Genomic DNA, 21,136 nt, shown 5'->3' with positions numbered 1-21,136 from the left:
CATATTATTTATGTAAGAACCTCCTGTGCTGTCTATTAAATGAACTCCAAACTTTTGCTGTCTGACTTTAGAGGCTCTCTATTCTTTGTTTCCCTTTTCTTTATAGTAAGTTGGTTTTCTCACTGTCTTATATGCTTCCTAGTCATTGAGACTTTTGTTTATATTCATATATTCATCCTATCCTCTGAAAAAACAAATTAATTTTTCTGGAGTTGAGCTTTTTCTTCTCTCTATATCTCTTTTTTGTTTGTTCTTGCCCATAGAGATCCTCTTTCTACTCTGAGTACCATGTAGTTTAATATTTTATTTTAAAATGGTTATATATGTGTATTATGTCTTTAGATGAGAAGCTTCTTGGGTTCAATGATCTTTCTTTATTACCTAATAATAGTAATGAGTGACATATGGTGTCTAAAGGACTTTACAAATACATTATCTTGTTTGATTCTCACAACAACCCAGAGAACATAAATATTATAGTTATTATCTCATTTTACAGATGAGGAGACAAGAGCCACAAACAGATCAAATCACAAATAATCTTGAGACAGAATTTGACCCTGGGTCTTTCTGCATTGCAAGTCTGGCAATCCATCCACTATACCATGCTTTCTATATAGCCCATGAAAGACATGAAATTAGATAGTAGTTATTGGTTGTTTTTTTTGTATTCTTTTTAAAAAGTGATACTGTCTAAATATTGGGAAGGTCATTTAGCAAACAGTCATTGCTTGATTATTCTGTGCACACTATTAGGCTTGGTTGGCAGTTAAAAAAAGCATGCTTTTAATAGCATATATGGTACTCCTAAGTCTGCAAACATTTTATAGGTATTTGTATTTGCCTTTTACAGCTTCACTGATTTCAAGAAACTTATTATGTAGGGCAGAGAAGAGATAAACAAATAACTATGTAATACAAATTGAAATATAAATAGAAGACAATGAAATTTAGAATTAGAAGGCAATTTAGATATCATCTAATCTGCCTTCATTTTGTAGATGAGAATCAAATGAGATAATTTATGCAAAGCATATGCAAACCTAAAAGCTCTGTGTAAATATCACCTTTTTGAGATGAGTAGCTATGAAGCTGAGAGCTTAACAAGGTAGCATTGGTGAGCATTGACTTTAAAACCAGTGTGATTTTACTACTCTATCTCCCATGATATTCAAAAGAAGTATAAAGTATGAAAGGTCAGAGAAAGATGAATTCTCTTTGTGTGGAGACACTAGAGAAAGTTAAGAGAAAGTATTTGAGCGTGTGTTTTAAGGGAAGAGGGTAGGATTTCAGGAGTTGGAATCAGTAGAGCATTTCAAGGAGATGGGATAGTATGGAAATAAGGAAGCTTATGGTAACAAATGATAAAGTCAATTTGGATTGATTGTATGAGATATATAGAGAGTACACTGCTACAAGGGGGCAAAGGAAATTTAGAGTTAGGTTGTAGAAGACTTTGCTAGACTAAGAAATGTGCACTTTATCCAAATAGAAAATTGGGAGCTAATGATGGTTTTTAGTTAGGAGAGCATTCAAGACTATTAAGTATATTAGGTGGTTGTTGTTCTGGAAGAGGACCATGCCATCAAGGAGGTTATGCCATGATTTGCAGGTGAATAGGTTCAGGGTCCAGTGGCAAGAAAATAATATGTAGAATAGATTGGAGAAAGGAAGAGACCAAGGTCCTTCAGATCAGGCAAGAAGTGTTAAGTATCCAAACTAAGGTGGTGGTAGGAGAAATGGAAAGGAAAGAATAAATGCAAAAAATCTTTCAGAGTGAAAATCAATGGAAATTTTTTTCTTTTGAATCTGAGCATTTTAAAATGGCCCTTTCCATTTTGCCATTTTAAAAATTTCTTTCCCATTTGCAAAATATTCGGTACTATTCATCAGAAAAACCCAAAATAACAATGATTATTTTTCTTAGTTTGCAGCTATTTTTACCAAAGGATTCTTCAGCTTGAAGAAATTTTAGTGTGAATTTAATATTAAAATTTACTGGCCTCTCCAATCAAGATTTATAATCCTTTAAATAAAAAGTATCTGATAACTCCACTTATAAATTTAAGTCAAGAAAATTGTCAGGTAAGATCATGATGTAAAAATTGCCAAAGTCATATTTTAAAAAATTGTATGTCTGGTTCTAGCCATCAGAAAGTCTCATTTCTGTCTCACAAATAACATTAAATCCAGATTGCAGCCAAGTGATTTACATAGTAGTTGTCTTTTTACTTCTTATTAACTTCAACTTTTATTGGTACACTATGTTAAATGAAGGATTGCTTTTTCTGGTTTTGGTTTTTGTACCTCTAGAAGTTGTCCTCGACTTCTTTGGTTTGCCATTTCCTTTTCCATTGGACTAAGTTGAATAGGTTAAATGACTCACCTAAGGTCACACAGTTAATAAGTGATTGAAACTGAATATGAACGCAGGTTTTTCTGACTCCAGACCCAGTACCCTATCCCAAGAGCCAACTCCCTGTCTGCATTTTAATACATCCTCAGAATTTGATGTGGTACAGCACCATTCCCAATTTATTTCCTAAACATGTTTTAAAGGTAACTTTGTATATGAAATGTTGAAGGATAGACACTAGATAAAGCCAAGGCATTATTATTTGTAGTAGATAATGACATATGAATTTGATGTCCAAAATGCCTAATAGGTGTCTTTAAGCCTTTCTTTGAGATGATGGAGAACTATATTCCAGAATCAACTCTGTTTTTCATCAACTTACTAAGAAACTAAAATTTGCAGCTCTTTAAAAATCTTCCAGTTGTTCTTGGTTTTTTCTACTGCTTCAAGTTCTACAAAGCTAATCCCTCTTCCAACTGATAATCCTTTGAGACAGCTGTTGGGCCCTGCCCCTTTCTCCAGGATAATCCTTAAGCTTTTCCAGCTGATGTAGCTAGTGGTTTAATATCTCCTCCCCTCTTGAAATCTTTTTCAGGACATAACTTTTCTATGGCTCTTCTACAGTGGGATACTCAGATTTGGTTACAGTAATAACAATTTACATTTATAGCTGTGCCTTCCAGTTTATTAAGAACTTATTTCAGAAATTTACACACTATAGTAGAAATAGAACAAAAATTGGAGTCAAAGGATCTGGGTTCAAATCCTGACTGCAGTTTACTGCATGTATGACCTTTAACAAGTTACTTAACCTTTTGTTTTCTCATTTGTAAAGTGAAGGAGTTCAATTAAGTAATCTTTAACATCTTTGCTAACCATTTATCTTCTGATCCCCATTTTCTATATAAGAAAACTGAGATTTAAAGAGGTTAAACTAGGGTTTAGACCCCATCTTCTGGTCTGAGTCTACTGTTGATTCCTCTATGCCATATTTGTTTGATGGGATTCAACTTGGTGAAATTCATTCTGAATGTTGTCACGTAAGTTTACATTAGCTTATTGGTCTAAATCATACTGCTGATTCATTTAACTTAGTAGTCTACTAAAACTCATAGGTTTATGTGAAATACTTGATACTACCTTCAGGATAACATGAACTTCATTTTAAAGCTCTTTACAGCTCCGCCTCAACCTATCTTTCTAGTTGAATATCTATTATTCCTCCTTTACATCCTCCAGATTCTTGCTGTTTTTCACATGTGATACTCTCTTTCCTGTCTTTGTGCCTTTGCATGGCTGCTCCATGTTTGGAATATTGCATTCTTTCTCTCTGCCTGGTACAATCTCTTCTTTCTTTTATGTTTCAGCTCAACTACTACTATCTTATAAGTCTTTCCTCATCTTCCCAGCTGTTAGGGTTCTACTTCCCTAAATGACATTACAGTTATTCTGAATAGAATTATATAGATAAGTTGTTTCCTTTGAAAGGATGTAATCTTTTTGAGAGTGGGGACTAGTTCATTTTTTGTCTCTGTATCTCCAATGCACTTGTTGAGTGATTGATTTTCTATCTATACTGTAATCATTATAGATAATAAGCCTAAGCTTAATCCTGTAAATTTATTTTTGTTGTTTCATCTTCAAATTTTAGCTTTAAGATGTTGGGGTACCTGGTATTCTGCCATTGTATTAGTTATTTCCTTCACTCCTTAGTTTTTTTTTTTTTTTTGCATTTTTGTTAAGCATATCATCCATATTTTCCTCTAACTTGTTGGTAAAGTATCAGCTAAAATTAGGTCAAGGACAGAGCTGTGTTCCAAATGGTTTGAAATCAGCATTATAGTAAGGATTGATTTATTGAAAAATATCAACACGTGAATCCTCCTTTCTTTTTTGGCTTCAAGTTATTTCCTCAAATTACACTTCTTTCCTTCATATAAAACTGTGAAGTTCCTTGGGTATAATTGCTAAAATAGAAGTGTAAATCTCCAAGCTTAGTTATGACAAATTAAAATCTATTTCAGTTAATTTTATAATACATTTTATGATGTAAGTATTAGTTGTGTGGTAAATCCTCTGTGTATGTTTAATCCCTTAGGAGAGTCACAATTTATCTTTTGCTTTGCTTTAATATTCCTGAAGAATTTATACACTTGAGAGATTGGCAGTAATTTTTTTTAAGCGTTTAAAGCCTAAAATATGTATTTGGTGGGGGTGGAGGGGATGTTAGCTAAGTGGATACAGGAATTCAAGGAGAAATTTTCTCATTAAATGTAATAACTCCTTATCATTTTGATTTTCCATACCTATTTTCCTACCAAAAGGTTAGTGTGTTAGTAATTGTTAAAATCTTAACCATTTTTGATGAGAAGCTTCTTAAAATGTAATTCTTTTGGCCTCTAATTATGTTTGGGATATAGTCTGGGCGGATTCCTTTTAGAGGTGGTAGAAGTAATTAATTGCTGAGTTCTTTTCCAACTTGGAAATTCTGGGATTTCATGATTCTTTTTTCTTTCCTTGGTGACTAGAAAAGAACAACTGTTTAATATGAAAAACAAACAATCTTTTACACACCTTAATAAACTGACAATATATTATAATTAATGTTCATAATGATACCTCAATAATCAAGAAAAGACTAAACTATGTTTAGTAAGTTCTATTTTCACAGAACAAGAAGGGTTTGTAAAATAAATCACCTGTTACTTTTACATTGCTTCGTATTTCTGATTGCTATATAATTTTGATAAAATTGATTATTACCAAGGGAAACCAAAAAGCCAAGTTTGTTAAATCACTAACCTTAATTTCATGTTTAACAAAAAGTAGCAGTTTTATCTCTTCCTCACAGTATAAAGTTTATGGATTTTTGAAAACTTTGTTCCAGTATTCCTGAAAATTACTTTCAAATGACATACTGTATCACGTAAGTTAAAGTTGCTGGAAATCTGTCTCCTAAATAACTGGATGTTACTGTAATGTCATTTCTTTTTATTAATAGGATGTCAAACAAGCAGGTGAAGACAGCATTGAAAAGTGCCAGAGATGCAATAAGAAACAAAGAATATAAGGAAGCTTTAAAACATTGTAAGGTAATAGAACTCTTCCAATTTTATTAAAATTAATTATATTATCAACTTATAGGTACTGCTAATGAGTTTGCATATGAACTAATTAGATAATAGCCTAAATATATAAAAATTTAGAACTGTTTATAATATTAAATTGATTAATTTTAATTGGAATAAATACTAAAACATATCCTTGCGCAAGCCAAAGTTGGCTCTTGCTTTCAGTTTGCAATTCATCCAAGTTTTTAAATGGCTCTAATATTCACTGTATTTTTGGAAGAGCTGGTCAGCTCATTTGCCAAAAAAGATAACTAAAGTTAGTAGTTTTCAGGCTCCTCTTGTGGCACTTAAAGGCACTGTGCTAAGTACTGGGGTTATAAAGTAAGGCAAAAAAAATAGTCTCTGCTCTCAAGGAGTTCAGTTTTAAGGAGGAGCTCATAGGTTGTCTGTATGTGATAATTTTCTCATATAATCATGTATATGTAAGACTTTGTTGCATACAGTAATTTGTTCAGTTGAATGAAAATATTGCTGTGTTATAATTCCTGCACTTAAGAATTGTTATTACATATATATAGTAGATAACTGCTTGCTTTTTATAGTGGAAGTGGCTAGAAGAAACGGTAGAGAGATTTTTGGATTTGGAATCAGGAAGACCTGAGTTCTAATCTTGCCTCAGATGTTTACTAGTTTTCTGACTCTGGCCAAGTCAGAATTAATTTTTATCTACCTCAGTTTTTGTTCTCTCAAATCCTTAAAGTGATACTTGTATAATCATGAATGAATGAATGAAAAAAAAATTCTTCAAGCATTTATTATGTATAAAATACCAGGATACAGATAGGGAAATTAGGACACTTGCTTTCAAAATACTCCCATTGTAACAGGGAGAGATAACACTTTATAAGAAGTATTTGTTGTAAATCCTTAGAGTATAGTAGCAAAACAGATGGTGAAACATCTTTAATGCCATTTCCACTAATAAAATCCTTCTAATTTCTGATGTTAAACCATTTGGTGATACTAAGAACTTTAGTGGCAAGAAGTTTTTCTTTCCAGGTCTCCTGTAGCTTTATATGGGTACTGAGGAAGTTGCCAGATCACATTTCCACAAAGGGTATTGCCCCAGATGATCTTTTCTGGTCACAAAAATCCTAAATGACTCTCTCTTCCTTATAGAACAAAATACACATATCTTATTCTGGTATTCAGAGGTTTTCACATTTAGGTTATTGTGCTATTCTCCATTATGTATTTTTGTGTTTCAGTCAGATTGGACTACTCATTGTTGGGCAGATAGGTGTGCCAGTAGATAACTCCAGTGTCAGGCCTGGAGTTAGGAAGACTCATTTTCTTGAGCTCAAACTTGGCCTCAAACTCTTACTAACTGTGTGACTTTAGGTGAATCATCTAACCCAGTCTCAGTTTTCTCCTTTGTAAAATGAGCTGGAGAAGGAAATGATAAACTACTTCATAATTTTTGCCAAGAAGACTCCAAATGGGCTTATAAAGAATTGAACATAACTAAAATGACTGAACACAACAATAACAAAAGTCATCATTACTCATATTCAGAATAGTTTCTTTCCCATTTTCGGTCTTCAGAGGAAACCTTAAGCATCGCCTCCATGAAGCATTTTCTGATCTTGCCCTCACTTTAAGGGGAAATATCTCCTTATTCTACTATTTTTTGTTTCTTTTCTTTGTAGTTATCACATAATTCTTTTTATAATAAGTTATCTGTCTGCATATCTCCTCTACTGGATTAATAATAGATAATAAAAATGCAAACGTTTATGTAGCACTTCTTTTCAATCAGGCACACTATACTAAACTACTTAAGAGTTATTATCTTATTTGAGCCTCAGAACCGTCCTGTGAAATAGATGCTGTTGTTATGTCCATTTTACAGAGGTGAAGCTGAGGCAAACAGAGGTTAAATAATTTCCCCAGGTTCACCCAGCCAGTAAGTGTCTGAGACCAGATTTGAATTCAGATTTTCTTAACTCCAGGCCCAGCACTCTATCCTCTACCACCCAGCTGCCCAAAAATCATAAACTCCTTAATGGGGGATAAGGATTATGTTTTTTCATCTTTATAACCCTATCATCTAACCTAGTTCAGTAACTTACAAAACCAGACATAGGTATTTAATATGTTGGTAATTTGAATTTTACTAGAACATTTCTCCTGGAATCCTCATTGTGACTTGGCGATTATTCTTGATTTTCAAAGGCTATTCCAGAACTGCCATTCTGGAAGATCTTATTAAGCTAAAAAGCCTAAAAGTATGAGTCTGGGAACATATGTTGTTTATTATCCACAAGCCAGTCTAGCTTGATTTTGCACAATCTTCAAACCAGTCTACACCTTGGATACTGAATTTTTTTGATTGTTAGAACATTTGAAAACTATCAAGTTAAAAGTGGATTGCAGTCTGCACTGGTGAAAGGATAAGATGGAACTCAGCTCTTCAAAGGATTTATGAAATATGCTAAATAGATGTTTTATTAATTTGGCATTAATATATGTTAATAGATATTTTAAAAATTATTTACATTAGCATTGAACTCTGTTCTACATAGAAGGATATACACAGCATCACTAAGTAGTCTGCAATTTAAAATAGTTATGTTCAACTGGAAAAAAAAGTCACTGCCTCCAGCAAGTATTTAATCTGAAAATCTTATTCATGTTATATAGCATTGGGAATGTAGATCGAGTTGAAACTATATGAATATCTAATACTGAAGTAACTCTACTGATTGTGTTGATCTCTAGGGCACATATTTGTATAATTCCTTTCATCCGTGGTGTGGGTGTTTTTCAGTAGGTGGCATGATCCTTTCTTGATGGTAATTTAACTTGTTTAGTTGGACTAGTGCCAGGGGCAGATTGTTGCTAGAGATGTCTTATAGATGACAAAAATATGAACTGTTCTAGCTAATTAAATGTGGAATCATGGATCATCTCTTCTAGATAACACATAAGTAGTTTACAGAAACATAGAATATTAGAGCTAGAAGGAGTCTTTGAGAACATTTAGTTCACTGTTCTTCATTCTAATTGGAGAACTAGCATTTGAGTCTTTGATTCCAAAACTAATGTTGTTTTCAACACACAATTTACTAACCTATCGAAATTCTTTCTCCTCCCTTCCACTAAGATCAGCTTTACTTTTGGTGACAGTCATTTGTAAAAACTGCAGTCCTTGCATTAAATTCTTCTATGAGGTAATGAAAGAAATATTAGTGATAATGGTATATGATACAGAATACCCACACCAATGTACATGAATACCTGATGAAGATTTTATAGACAAGTCTTGGTCATGGAAAATAGAAGTAATGGTGTAATAGGCAAAAAGGAAGCATCACATAGGAGCTGAGTTTTTTGGGTTAAAATGAGATGAGGTCTGGAATTAAGTAAATGTGAGGATGAAGATCAAGTTTTAGGTAATTCACTGTGTTTTAAGTTTTCAGAAACTGGATTTTACTAAGTGGCATTTGTTATTTGGGGAATTTTCTATTCTAAAAAGAAATTGGTTAATTCTCAATTCTCTTTATTGTGTTTACTTTTTAGTGAATTTTTATATCCAGGCTAGTTTCCTCTCATTAATCTTGAGGGAATGCAAACCAACTTTAATATTAGTTCATTTTTAGACAAGAAGGTAAATTGAAGGCAGATAAAATTATATAAGTGTATTTAAAAAGCAATATATGGTATTATATGTGGTTTTTTTTGGAGAGGCAATGAAGGCTAAGTGACTTGTTCAGGGTCACATAGCTAGTAAATGTTAAATGTTGGAGGTTAGATTTGAACTCTTACTTCAGGTTTGGTATGCTGTTCACTGCTCCATCTAGTTGCCCCTTTGGAGTCTGAATGGGTTCAAATCCTGCTGATTAATGTGACCAGGGGCATGTTGTCGAATCTCTGAGCCTGATTATAAAATGAGAAGAGAAAACCCTGCATTACTCGTGTGACAAGTGTATTATGAGAGACTAAATATGAATTTAGTAAAATTTCTGGCATTGTTATTATGCCCCCTGTAATGTAATGTAAGTTTAATTAAATTTTAGAACTAGAACTAGAAAGTAACTTTTTAGATCTTCTGCTCTGTTCATTTTATTCTCCAGATAAGATGATATGAATTGGATTAGAAAACAAATCTCGGGATCAAGTGAATTTGACATAATTCAATGTACTACTTTTATGTCTTGGAGCAGACCGTATTGAAACAAGAGAAGAATAACTACAATGCCTGGGTTTTTATTGGAGTGGCAGCAGCTGAACTGGAACAGCCTGATCAAGCACAGGGGGCCTACAAGAAAGCAGCTGAACTAGAACCAGATCAGTTATTGGCCTGGCAGGTATGTGGAATGTTGGATTTAAAAGATACATTCAAACATCATAATTCTGAAATATTCTAAGTCGAATGCTCTTATATGTATGTTATTTAAAACATAGTTTGGCATTCAATTTGATTATATTATTGCCAATTAGGTTTATAGACCCGATAAGTTTAATCGTAAATTCACCAAAAAGTTCTTATAGAAATTCCTATCTTTTTTGGTATTCTTGTAGGAAATTGAATTTAAAATGTTGAAGAAAAATTAGAAAGTATTTTAATAATTGGACACATTTTAGTTGTGTTCTATATTTTGATGGTTTTAAAACTTTTTTTTTTTTACTAATATGAACATAAATTATTCACATCCTAATTTACTGTCTTCTACAAAAGAAATAATACAATGAGAGCCATGGACCCTATGGAACCTGAACTTGTTTATTAATATCTCTTAATGAGGAAGTTTCACCTTAAAACCAGAAAGGGACCTTAGAGAGATTCTCTTCCGACTCTCTTATTACATTTGAGGAAATGGAATTTTAAAGGTCAAGTGACTCTCACAAACTCATATAACTAATAAGTGACAGAAATGGAATTTTAGACCAGAGCATGTGCTCTCTTCATTATACCACACTGTTTTTCTAAGTAAAGATGTTTTTATATTACTACACCTAGAACAATTAAATGGTTTTATAATCTAATGACTATTAATGAGTGAAGCAAAAAATGTTATTTTTGCTTGCTCTTAGAATAGACTACAATATCATGTGGGCCATGGTTTTTTTTTTTTGGATTTGGGGATTGTGTTTTAATCTTTATCCTAGAAATGTTGGAAATAATCCATTAACTTTAATCAGCAGTGTACATATATAAGGAAATGTGCATTGAATATTGTATATTTTTGGAAAGTTAACTGATTGCTCATTCATTTAGGGGTTAGCAAGTTTATATGAGAAATCTAACTATACAGATGTCAAAGATGACTTGATCACTGTCTACCAAAAGCTTTTGGATCTCTATGAAAGGTAATGAACAAATATGGTAAGACTACTTATTTGATAAGCTCACATTAGAATATGCTGTTGATTTAAAACTGTATTTAAATGATTGTGGCCTTTAGAATCAGACATTTTTCTTTTAAATGAATGCCATTCAATCCTTTAACTTCATAGAGACTTAAGCTCTTCTCTTGCAGATCACAACCTCTTTATCCTATTTAAATTTCTTTGTATTTTTCTCTAAATCTTTCCAAGATGTTAGAGGCTTATCAAATAATAAACATAAATTAATTTTATAAATTATAAATAGAAATATAAATAAATATTAATACAAAATATTAACTTACAACATTAAAAAGAAAGTCTTAAATCATGACTGTTTTGGAGAGAATTATTTAATATACTTCTTAAATATTTAGGCTCAAAATTTTATTTTTTTCTTTTTGCTGAGGCAATTGTGGATAAGTAACTTGCTTAAGGTCACACAGCCAGGAAGTGTTAAGTGTTTGAGGCCAGATTTGAACTCAGGTCTTCCTGACTTCAAGCTGGTGCTCTATCCACTACATCAACTAGCTGCCCTTAGGCTCAATTCTTTATGAAAATTATAATATGTGAATTTAACTGTTATCTAAAATACCACCCAATAAATAAAGTAAGTATTGTTGCAAATTTTTGGAATCGTTTTTCCAACTAGTTTAAGACATTTCTGTTTTTTCAAGTGCTGACAAGCAGAAGTGGTGTGATGTCTGTAAGAAGCTTGTGGATCTCTATCATCAAGAAAAGAAATACCTGGAGGTTGGTTAGTAATTTTCTGGAGGTGCTAGACTTGGTTTGCTATAAAGCTATTATTAAAGGTATATAACTTTTAATTTAAATTTCAAAAGTCTTACCATAGTATTATGCAACTGGCTTTTTAGTTTTTGAAGTTTTCAGGGCTTATGCTGTAAAACATTGAGAAAAAGAGGGACTAATTGTACCTCAAGTATCTTTTTCATGTCTCAACATCAGGATAGTATTGATTTGAATTTAAAAAAAAAAATCTATTGTGATATATCATTGAAGACTTTGCCAGAGTAGTGCAAGCTCTGGCAGGTTTCAGAATACAAGAAAGGCTTTAAATAACATGACACAAGTGAGATTGATTATATTTTAAAATAACAATAATTATAATAGCTAACATTTATATAGTGCTTCCTGTGTGCCAAGAACTGTGCTAAGTGCTTTACAATTATCTCATTTGATCATTAGAGTAACCTTGGAAGGTATATACTATTGTTATCCCCATTTTACAGATAAGGGTACAGGCAAATAGAGGTTGAGTGACTTGTCTAGGATCTAGTAAGTGTCTGAAGCCAGATTTTAATTCAGATCCTTCTGATTGCAAGCCCATCAGTTTCATGTAAGTCTCGCCAGTCCTCTCTGTATTCATCCTGCTGGTCATTTCTTACAGAACAATAATATTCCATAACGTTCATATACCACAATTTACTCAACCATTCTCCAATTGATGGGCATCCATTCATTTTCCAGCTTCTAGCCACTACAAACAGGGCTGCCACAAACATTTGGCACATACAGGTCTCTTTCCCTTCTTTAGTATCTCTTTGGGGTATAAGCCCAGTAGAAACACTGCTGGATCAAAAGGTATGCACAGTTTGATAACTTTTTGAGCATAGATCCAAATTGCTCTCCAGAATGGCTGGATGTGTTCACAATTCCATCAACAATGTATCAGTGTCCCTGTTTTCCCACATCCCCTCCAACATTCCGCATTATCTTTACCTGTCATTCTATATGCCAAAGGTTCTTAAACTGTGGTATATAATTCCACATGGGGTCACATACTGGGATTTGTAAATGTGGGGTTTGTAAAATTATGATTTGTTATCAATAAGTGTTTGATTTGCATACCTATTGTATATACCTATATATTCAGGGTTGTATAGAAACTTTTTTAGAAAAAAGGAGTGGAAGTTTAAGAAGCCCTCCCTTATGCATCTAGCTGCCTCTAAAAAGTGCTAGGAAATTATTGATTATATATTTGATTATTGTTACTAAGATAGCATCATTTCTGAATTAATTGTTTGTATATGGTTAGATGATAAATTTATTATAAAAAGACCAAAATTAATACAAAGCTGAAAGAAAAAAATTGAAAGAAAGAGTTTGTAATTAAAATCATTCCAATTTGACCCAAATAAACAAATTATTAAAAACCAAAAATGGAATCTGGACTGAATAAAGGATACAGACTATTACTTTAATTATGTGCACAAGTTTAACGGAAGAAAATCATTAGTCATAATAAGACCAAAAGAGCTCCCTAAGTATCTTTCTTAGTTCTTGACTTCCTTATAAGGTGAAGAGATGAAGCATCCAAGGATAGCATTGGTTTAGAATATAAACCCAAGTTTGCTAGATGTTTGTATGCACATAGAACTGTAAAGCTGTAGAGGGTAAAGCCTATTTAATGAAATCTTTAAAACGAAATCAAATTGCTCTAGTTAAGCAAAGACACTGAGAACTTTTAACAATGAAATTGGAAGAGTGTTAGTAAACAGAAAGAAGATGGAAAATATCTGCAAAGATTAAAAAAAAAAGCCCCAGGGGAAGTCTATATAGCTTTTACATCTGGACTTTAGCATCTTCTTTCTAGATCGACTTATAAAAGAGACCAAATTATATTAAAAAGAACAAAGGTGAGAAAAGCATTTAGGTTAAGCCAAGTATGCATGGAAAGTTCCGTAAGAGAGGAGAAGGGATGTGGAGCATGTAAGAATCTGTGACATTGTTCTCTTCTGGGTCTCCTCATGACTCTCCAGCTACTTCTCAATCTCCTTTGCTGAATCATTGTACGTGTACTACTCCCTCTTCATGATTGCATTTTAAGGCTCTGTCTAGGTTCCTTTCTGTAATGTTCTGGCTAGCTTTCGCGAGGACCTTCAGAACAGCCTTGGTCTTAGCAGAATAATCACCACGAGAATAGTCAAGGATAAAGTCCAAAGTCTTTATTATCTCTTTCACAGTCTGTCTCCTTCTCCTGGGGTCGGGCTAACTTTCTGGAGGCCTTCCAGAATGGGTCTTGGTTTCAGTAGAGGAATGCAGGAGTCAGGAGAGCCACCAGAGGCTGGTGAGAGATGGAACTGTCTCTTCTCTCCTGGGAGAAGTGAAGGAGATAGGACAGCCACCAGAAAGGTCTTTATCTTTGAGTATGTCTCGCCTCCTAGATCTCTTATTCTTATATACTCTATTATAAGTACATCATCATAGGTATCAATCTTGAATAGGTGTCAACTTGTAGAACTATACTAAGTACTAAGTACATGTAAACTAGAGAATCATTATCTCAATTCCACTGAGTTAACATCTTGTTGTAAGATTAAATCAATCATACTGTACTAGATAACTATTAATCACCATGCTAAACTAGATAACCATTGTCTTATCAATTCCACTGAGTTAACACCTTATTTCAAGTTTACTTCTCTAGAGTTCTGGCTCTCTATACCCTTTATTCTTGACTCTCTTTCTGCTGATAATCTTATTAGCTTCCATGGGTTCACTTATCATATCTATGCAGTTTCTAGATAACTATTTATACTCAGTTTCCATTTGAAATTTAGTCCCATCTCATCTACTGCCTCTTAGACATCAGTATTCTGAAGGTCCTGTAGATTTTGAAAATTTACCATATCTAAAATAGCTCTCCTCATTCTCACTTTTTTATTTCTGTTGATGGGTGATGCAGGTACCCAACTTTGGAGTCATCCTCAATTTTTCCCTACTCTTAAAGTGAAAGAGCGATGGCTTTGACCTGAGAGAATTGATTCAGATTCTGTGTACATACTCTGTACCTGCAGGATCTGAGGCAATTTGTTTAACTTTGCTGAGCAATTTCCTCATCTATAAAATGAGACAGCCTCTAGATGGCCTCTGAGAGTTTTATAATCCTATAATCTAACATTGATTTTCTTTTTACACAACTACATGCTAGTTCAAATCTTCATTATCTTGCCTGTATCATTGTAACATTTTTCTCTTTGTATTTTCTGCATTCATTTCCTGTTCTTTCCAACTATTTTCCCACATACCTGCCAGATTAATATTTCATATAATCATATGTTTTCCCTGATCAGGAACACCAGGACAAAATATAGTACTATTTATACTTAAAAAGAGAAATACAAGCTTTTCTGTATTTTAAAATCCTTCAAAAGCTGATTTTAACCTGCATTTCTAGGCTTTCTGGAACGATACTTTCCTTTTCTGCATTTCATGTTCCAGGGAAACTGGTATGCTTGATGTCCCCCATGTATCATTATCCATTTCTTAGCTTTCTGTGATTCTGCATAGTCTGTCCCCATTCCTGCTTTGCTCTCTCTCTCACCTCTGCCTCATAAAATCATTGCTTTTGTCATGGCTCAGCCATCTCGACCAGATGGTCTAGCCCAATTGTCCATTATTGGTGCTCTCCTCTGGAAATTGCTTTCCTGTTTGTGTTTTCTATTTATTTTTCTGTGTACATGTGGATTTCTCCAATAAAAAATAAGTTTCTTGAAGATAGAAACTTTTGTTTTTTTTAATCTTTGCATTACTAGCAATTAGCATAGTACCTGGCACACAGTAGGTTCTTAATAAATATTTATTGGATGGAGTGGATTTGTTTCGTCTGTTTTCAATTAAAGTTTAGTATATCTGCTGCTTCTAAATGTCATTTTAAAAACTAATATTTATATAACTTTATAAAAATAAAGTTCAGAATATTAGCTTGGTCATTTTGTGAACAAGCTTTTCATTTTTTGGAATATTACGTCATTTCTCCTTTTGGCTAGGTGGCTCGTACATGGCAGAGACTGATCAAAATAAGGAAGGAAGATGGTGCAGAAAATCAAGAGATTTACCAGCTGTGGATAAAGTTAACTCAGTTACTGGCTGAGAGTACAGAAGAAGAAAATGATGAAATTCAGCAGTTGGTAATTTTATTTTGCATATATAATATATAGTTATATAGTTGACAGAATTTTAGAATCAAAAGGTTTTTAATGTTTGTTCAGTTAAATACTTATTCTTGATCTAAGTAACCATCTAATTCAACCTTTACCTTCTGTCACAAACTCAATAAATAATCATCTGGCTTTTGATTGTAACCCTAAATGAGGGGACAGTCACTATTTTCTGAGGCAGTCCATTCTACTTTTGGATAGTTCTTCTGAGGACGTTTTTCCTGCGATGAGTAGCATTTCCTCTTAAAGTTCACTTATTTCTAGCCAATCTGAGTTACGATAGTTGTGATATTCCAACACCCAGGCATTCTCTCTTTTCTTGGAGTTAAATATCTGGTTCATTTTCCTTTCCTCCTCAGCTCTTGCCTGGGAAGACTTTAATAACTACTTAAAAGTTTCCTCAAACCCCTTTACCCCAAGTTTCTAGCTTTCTTAAAGTCCATAGCTTGCTTTATTATTTCAGCTTTATCATTACATTAACTAATTCACAAGATTTCTCACCAGTGATCTTCTTTGATCAGAAACATATTTTCATATCTGGCCATAACCTCTTCTTTATTCTTTTTTTTTTTTCTCCCTATGCTGTTACCTCTTTTGTGACCCTGTTTTTCACCTTCGCAAAGATCCCTATTCTTTTTCCATCTCAGTACTTTCTCAGGCTATTAATATTAACCCTGCTCTTCACTTTCTTCCTTTTTCAGTCTCAATCTAGCACCTAACTGTTTCAACCCTATATTGTCCTCTACATTATAATTCCTTTCTTCTTTTCCCTATTTTTGCCAAGCCTCAGTCCTAGATTACTCCTACCAAGCTTCTCTTCCATGTCTACTCATGAGCTGCTGACTGATTATAGTAGAAATTCATGTTAGCATGTTCGGGTACTTTCACTGTAGCAAGGCAGTCTTTTTATTTCTTCTTAAATAGATTCCCTCATTCCTCAATGAAAACTATTCTGAATTTCTCTTACCTCCTCAGCCTTGCTCTTGCCCAACCCTTCCTTCTCAGCTGAAGACCTTTTATTTTACTGAGAAAATATGAGATGATATGATGTGAATTCCCTTTTCTACCTTTTTCATCACAAAATATCTTGACATCTTTTTTTTTCCTTCCCATCTCTGACAAAGGCAAGCATTTTTTCTTGTCAAGCCATCTTCTACATGTTCACTTGACCCCATCTCTTACATCTCATCTTTTCCCCCTTCCCTTTCTCCAGCAGATCGCATCCTTTATCAGTCTCTTTTTCAAATCTTTTATTTTTTTCTCTTAATTAATTCCTTTCCTACTGGCTTTAAATATGCTTCAAAAAGTCTTACTTATCCTTAAAAAAATTTTACCAAACAGTATCATCCCTTCCTTCAATCATCTTATATTTTTCAGCCAAATGCCTTGAAAAAACTGCCTTCACTTCAAATCAAAAAGCATTTATCAGTACTTTCTCTTCTTTCATTACTCCCCATGTTTTCTGTATTCTGTCTATGTAAGTGACCTGTCACTTAACTGAAATCACTGTCCAAATTATTGGTGCTCTCTTAATTGCCAAATCTGGCTAGCCTTTTCTCATTCATAGTCCTTGATTTGTGTGCTTCATTCTGTATTATTGATTATCTTCTATTTCTGGACTCTCTTCCTTTGTGACATTTTTCTCTCCTTTTTTGTCTCCTACTTGTCTTGCTACTTTATCTTAGTCTTCTTTGCTGACTTATCCAAAGGATACACCTGCTATTTATATGTGTTTGGCAGGGTGCTGGTCTAGGCTTTCTTTTTTCCCCTTGCAAATCCCCTCTCAGTAACTTCATCACTTGCAGTATGTTTAACTATCACATCCATACAGATGATTTCCTATTCTATTGTTTCAGTTCCAGTTTCTTTCTTGAGATTTTGTCTTATGTCACCTTTGTTTATAGGACATTTCAAACTGCAAGTTGCAGAGACGTTTTAAACTCACCATGTGACTTATTATTTTCCCCTCCAAACCTTCCATTCTTCCAGACTTTTTCTGTTTCTATTGAAAGCACTACCCCTTTTCTTGATTACTGGATTCAAAATTTCAGCATGATTCTGGACTCCCACATCTTTAATCAGTTGCTAAAACTTGCTGTTTTTACTTCTACACCATCTCTCACCTCTAACTCCTTTTTATTTATATAGCTACCACCTTAATTGATGCTCTCATGGCTTCTTGCCTAGATTATTGCAGCAGCCTCCAAATTGGGCTACTTAGATTTGAGCCTTTCTCCATGCCACTCTATTTCTGTACCACTACAAAGAAATTTTTCCTGAGTGAAGATCTGACCATCTCTCCTACTTATCAATTTCAGTATTATAAGCAATAAATACTTCTTATTGCTTATAGAATATAATAGAAATTCCCTTTTGTTAGTTTTTAGAATCCTTCACAATTAGTTGTAACCTATCTATTTTCACTGAACATTACTCTTCCTCTTGCACTCTGATCCACTGTCATCCTTTTTGTTTCTCACATCATTCTTCTCTATATATCTTTATATCTATATATCATTACACTGGCTATTCCTCATGACTAGAATGTACTTTTTAAACTCAATCACCATCTTCTGCATGAAGCTTTTCCTGATGGTTCCAACTACTAGTGACTCTCTCTCAAGCTACCTTCTATTTGCTTTTTATATGTTTGTTTTAACTTTATATTTATGCTGTACATTTTTTCTTATATATTTGTTGTTTCCTCAATTTAAGCTCCTTGTGAGGAGGGTTTGTTTCATTTTTTGTAGTTTTATTCTAAGGGCTAAGCAATTGGTAGACACAAAATAAATACTTGTTGATTGATTGATTGGCAGTGTGTTATAGCTTGCTTGTCTTTACATGTGGTTCTTTAGAGTTCTATGACCCAAAATTTTAATGTTCAGAGAGAGCCTCATAAAGAATTTCTAGATGAAAGAAGTAGGCACTTGGGCCAGTAGTTGACATTTTTATGAGAAGAGGGGGAATAACAATTAAGGAAAAGATTTTTTTTTAAGCCTTTAATGTCCTTTCATTGAAAATAGAAAATATCATAAAAATTAATATTAGAAAGCAAAAAGTGTTTTGTTTAGAATCTTGTACTTAATAAAATGAGTTCCTGACTCCTTTTAGGAACAGAAATTATGTGGCTCCTTTACTTCTGGGATGAGGATAGGACTTGCTCATAGAATTCTAGACTTTGAATCCCTTGTTGTATGTTAGCTCTTCCACTGAATTGTCAGTAACAACTACCAAGAGAAGTGAGAAGCCAAAGTCATTTTTAACAATTTCCATTTTTCTCCAAATAATACAACCAAAGATATATATTAATCATGGTTAGAATTTAATGTCTTGAAGGCTAAAAATTTTTGTAATTCATTCAACTTAACTAAATGTTTTTCTGGGTCTTTTAAATCTTTTTAAACAATGCAAATTTAAATGACAAGGAGTAAACAAATGCTTTTTATTCTTTATATCTAGATTATGCTTTCTGAGCTGTGATTCTTAGACTTTAAATTTTTTAATGATCTTATCCTATTATAAATCTTTTAAAGGGAGTGTAATTGAAAAAGCATTTGATCAGGTGTTGTTGGTTCTTGGTTCTAGTCCTGGCTCTGCCCTCTGCTATTAGTGTCATTTTCATTAAATCATTTTACCTCACTCAGATTCAATTTCCTTGTCTTTGAAATGAGAGTATTTGATTAATTAATCCCTAATTCCCTTCAGCTCTGAATTCTATTACTTGATGATTTCTGTCATCTTTTTCTGCAAGACAATTTTATGACTATTGATTATGTTACCCAGTAATTTTTGGGTGTTGTTTTTGAGCAATTTGTAATTGTCTTTTAAATGTTAGCTTTTCTATCCTTAATGACTTTAATTCACTTTTTTTCTTTGATGCTGAACTTTAGTTTTAATGACTGTTTCAAAAGAAACTTACACTTAATAGAAGAATCATTTAAAGTAGTGGTATCAAACAGTTGATCCACAGCACTACTAAATGTGACTCAAACCAGATTAAAATGTAATTGGGAAATATTAATAATATGTAAAAATATAAGAAAACACAAATAATATTGCATATTAAAATTGTCAATATGTGACCCATAGGAATCCTTAGGTATGGATTATTGTTCCCTTTTTCTGTTTGAGTGTAACACTACTAACTTAGAAGATAGGACAACAACCTTTCTTAATTTTCTTCTGGACCGATAATCCACCTTACTGCTACTTTTAGAAAGCAGTGGAATCAGAAACCAAACTACAACTAAACAGAAACATAATCTCTACATGTATATTACAATTCTCAGATTCCTAGAAACATGTGAAATTGTGTTGCAGGTGTATATGGAATACAGCATGCAATTTTAGATTCCATACTTTTGACAAAAGTGTAATAGGTCAGGTGAAGTTTCAAATTGAGAGAGAGAGAGAAAAGAAGAAGAAGAAGAGGAGGAGGAGGAAGAAGAGGAAGAAGAAGAAAAAAAGGAAGAAGAAGAGGAAGAAGAAGAGGAGGAGGAAGAAGAAGAGGAAGAAAAAGAGGAAGAGGAAGAAGAAGAGGAAGAAGAAGAGGAGAGGAAGAAGAAGAGGAAGAGGAAGAAGAAGAGGAGGAGGAGGAGGAAGAAGAAGAGGAGGAGGAAGAAGAAGAAGAGGAGGAGAAAGAAGAAGAGGAAGAGGAGGAGGAGGAGGAGGAAGAGAGACAATGAAAAGAAATATGTAGAAGCTTTTGGTGAGAATTTTTCAAAATAGAATTTTTATTGTTGAAAAGCAAAAACCAAGAAACAGGGTATACATAACCTGTTAAATCATGAAGGACAGTCTGACCACATTTATTAATTGAATACTGAAATTAAGAGGTAACATTTGGGTGATTAAGGAAGCAATTTCAGATGAAATAAAAATTACTGCATTTGACTAATTAGCTAGAATACATTTTACCCTGAAGTAACAATTGGCTAAAAATGAACATGATTTAAAAGAAAATTTAGATTCAGAGATTAATCCTCTTTATAGAGGATGATGAGCTTTTCAGTCTCCTTGGAGAAGACTCTCTTAATAATTCAGTGTTATTCTTGAACCTACATTTTCATTATGCACATCTAATCAGTTGCCATATTTTGCTATTTCTCTGTAAATGATCTCTTTCATATACGAACCCTTATCTCTTTTTTTTTTTTAATTTAAATTTTATTTTATTTAATAATAACTTTGTATCGATAGAATCCATGCCAAGGTAATTTTTTACAACATTATCCCTTGCACTCGCTTATGTTTCGATTTTTTTCCCCTCCCTCCCTCTACCCCTACCCCCCCCCCCCCAAGATGGCAAACAGTCCTATAAATGTTAAATATGTTGCAGTATATCCTAGATACAATACATA

At 33.3% G+C, this 21,136-nt stretch overlaps 1 protein-coding gene across 4 annotated transcripts in view; it reads left to right on the top strand.

The window, feature by feature from the left end:
• The window catches only part of SKIC3 (SKI3 subunit of superkiller complex), a 115,540-nt gene that overhangs the window by 10,215 nt on the left and 84,189 nt on the right, over positions 1-21,136 (top strand). For 3 of the 4 annotated variants that reach the window (XM_051993879.1, XM_051993863.1, XM_051993889.1), the window contains 5 exons: positions 5,358-5,448; positions 9,654-9,797; positions 10,709-10,800; positions 11,493-11,568; positions 15,606-15,746. In XM_051993879.1, the coding sequence (XP_051849839.1) occupies positions 5,359-5,448; positions 9,654-9,797; positions 10,709-10,800; positions 11,493-11,568; positions 15,606-15,746 (543 nt within the window). In that variant the 5' untranslated portion in view covers position 5,358. Of the gene's footprint in view, positions 1-1,927; positions 2,086-5,357; positions 5,449-9,653; positions 9,798-10,708; positions 10,801-11,492; positions 11,569-15,605; positions 15,747-21,136 lie in introns of all 4 variants that reach the window. The other variant, XM_051993871.1, reaches the window with a different exon arrangement.

This window comes from Antechinus flavipes, chromosome 1 (assembly GCF_016432865.1).
Source record: "Antechinus flavipes isolate AdamAnt ecotype Samford, QLD, Australia chromosome 1, AdamAnt_v2, whole genome shotgun sequence".
In the NCBI taxonomy this organism is placed as follows: Eukaryota; Metazoa; Chordata; class Mammalia; order Dasyuromorphia; family Dasyuridae; genus Antechinus; species Antechinus flavipes.
This window is presented reverse-complemented; position numbering and strand designations above follow the sequence as displayed.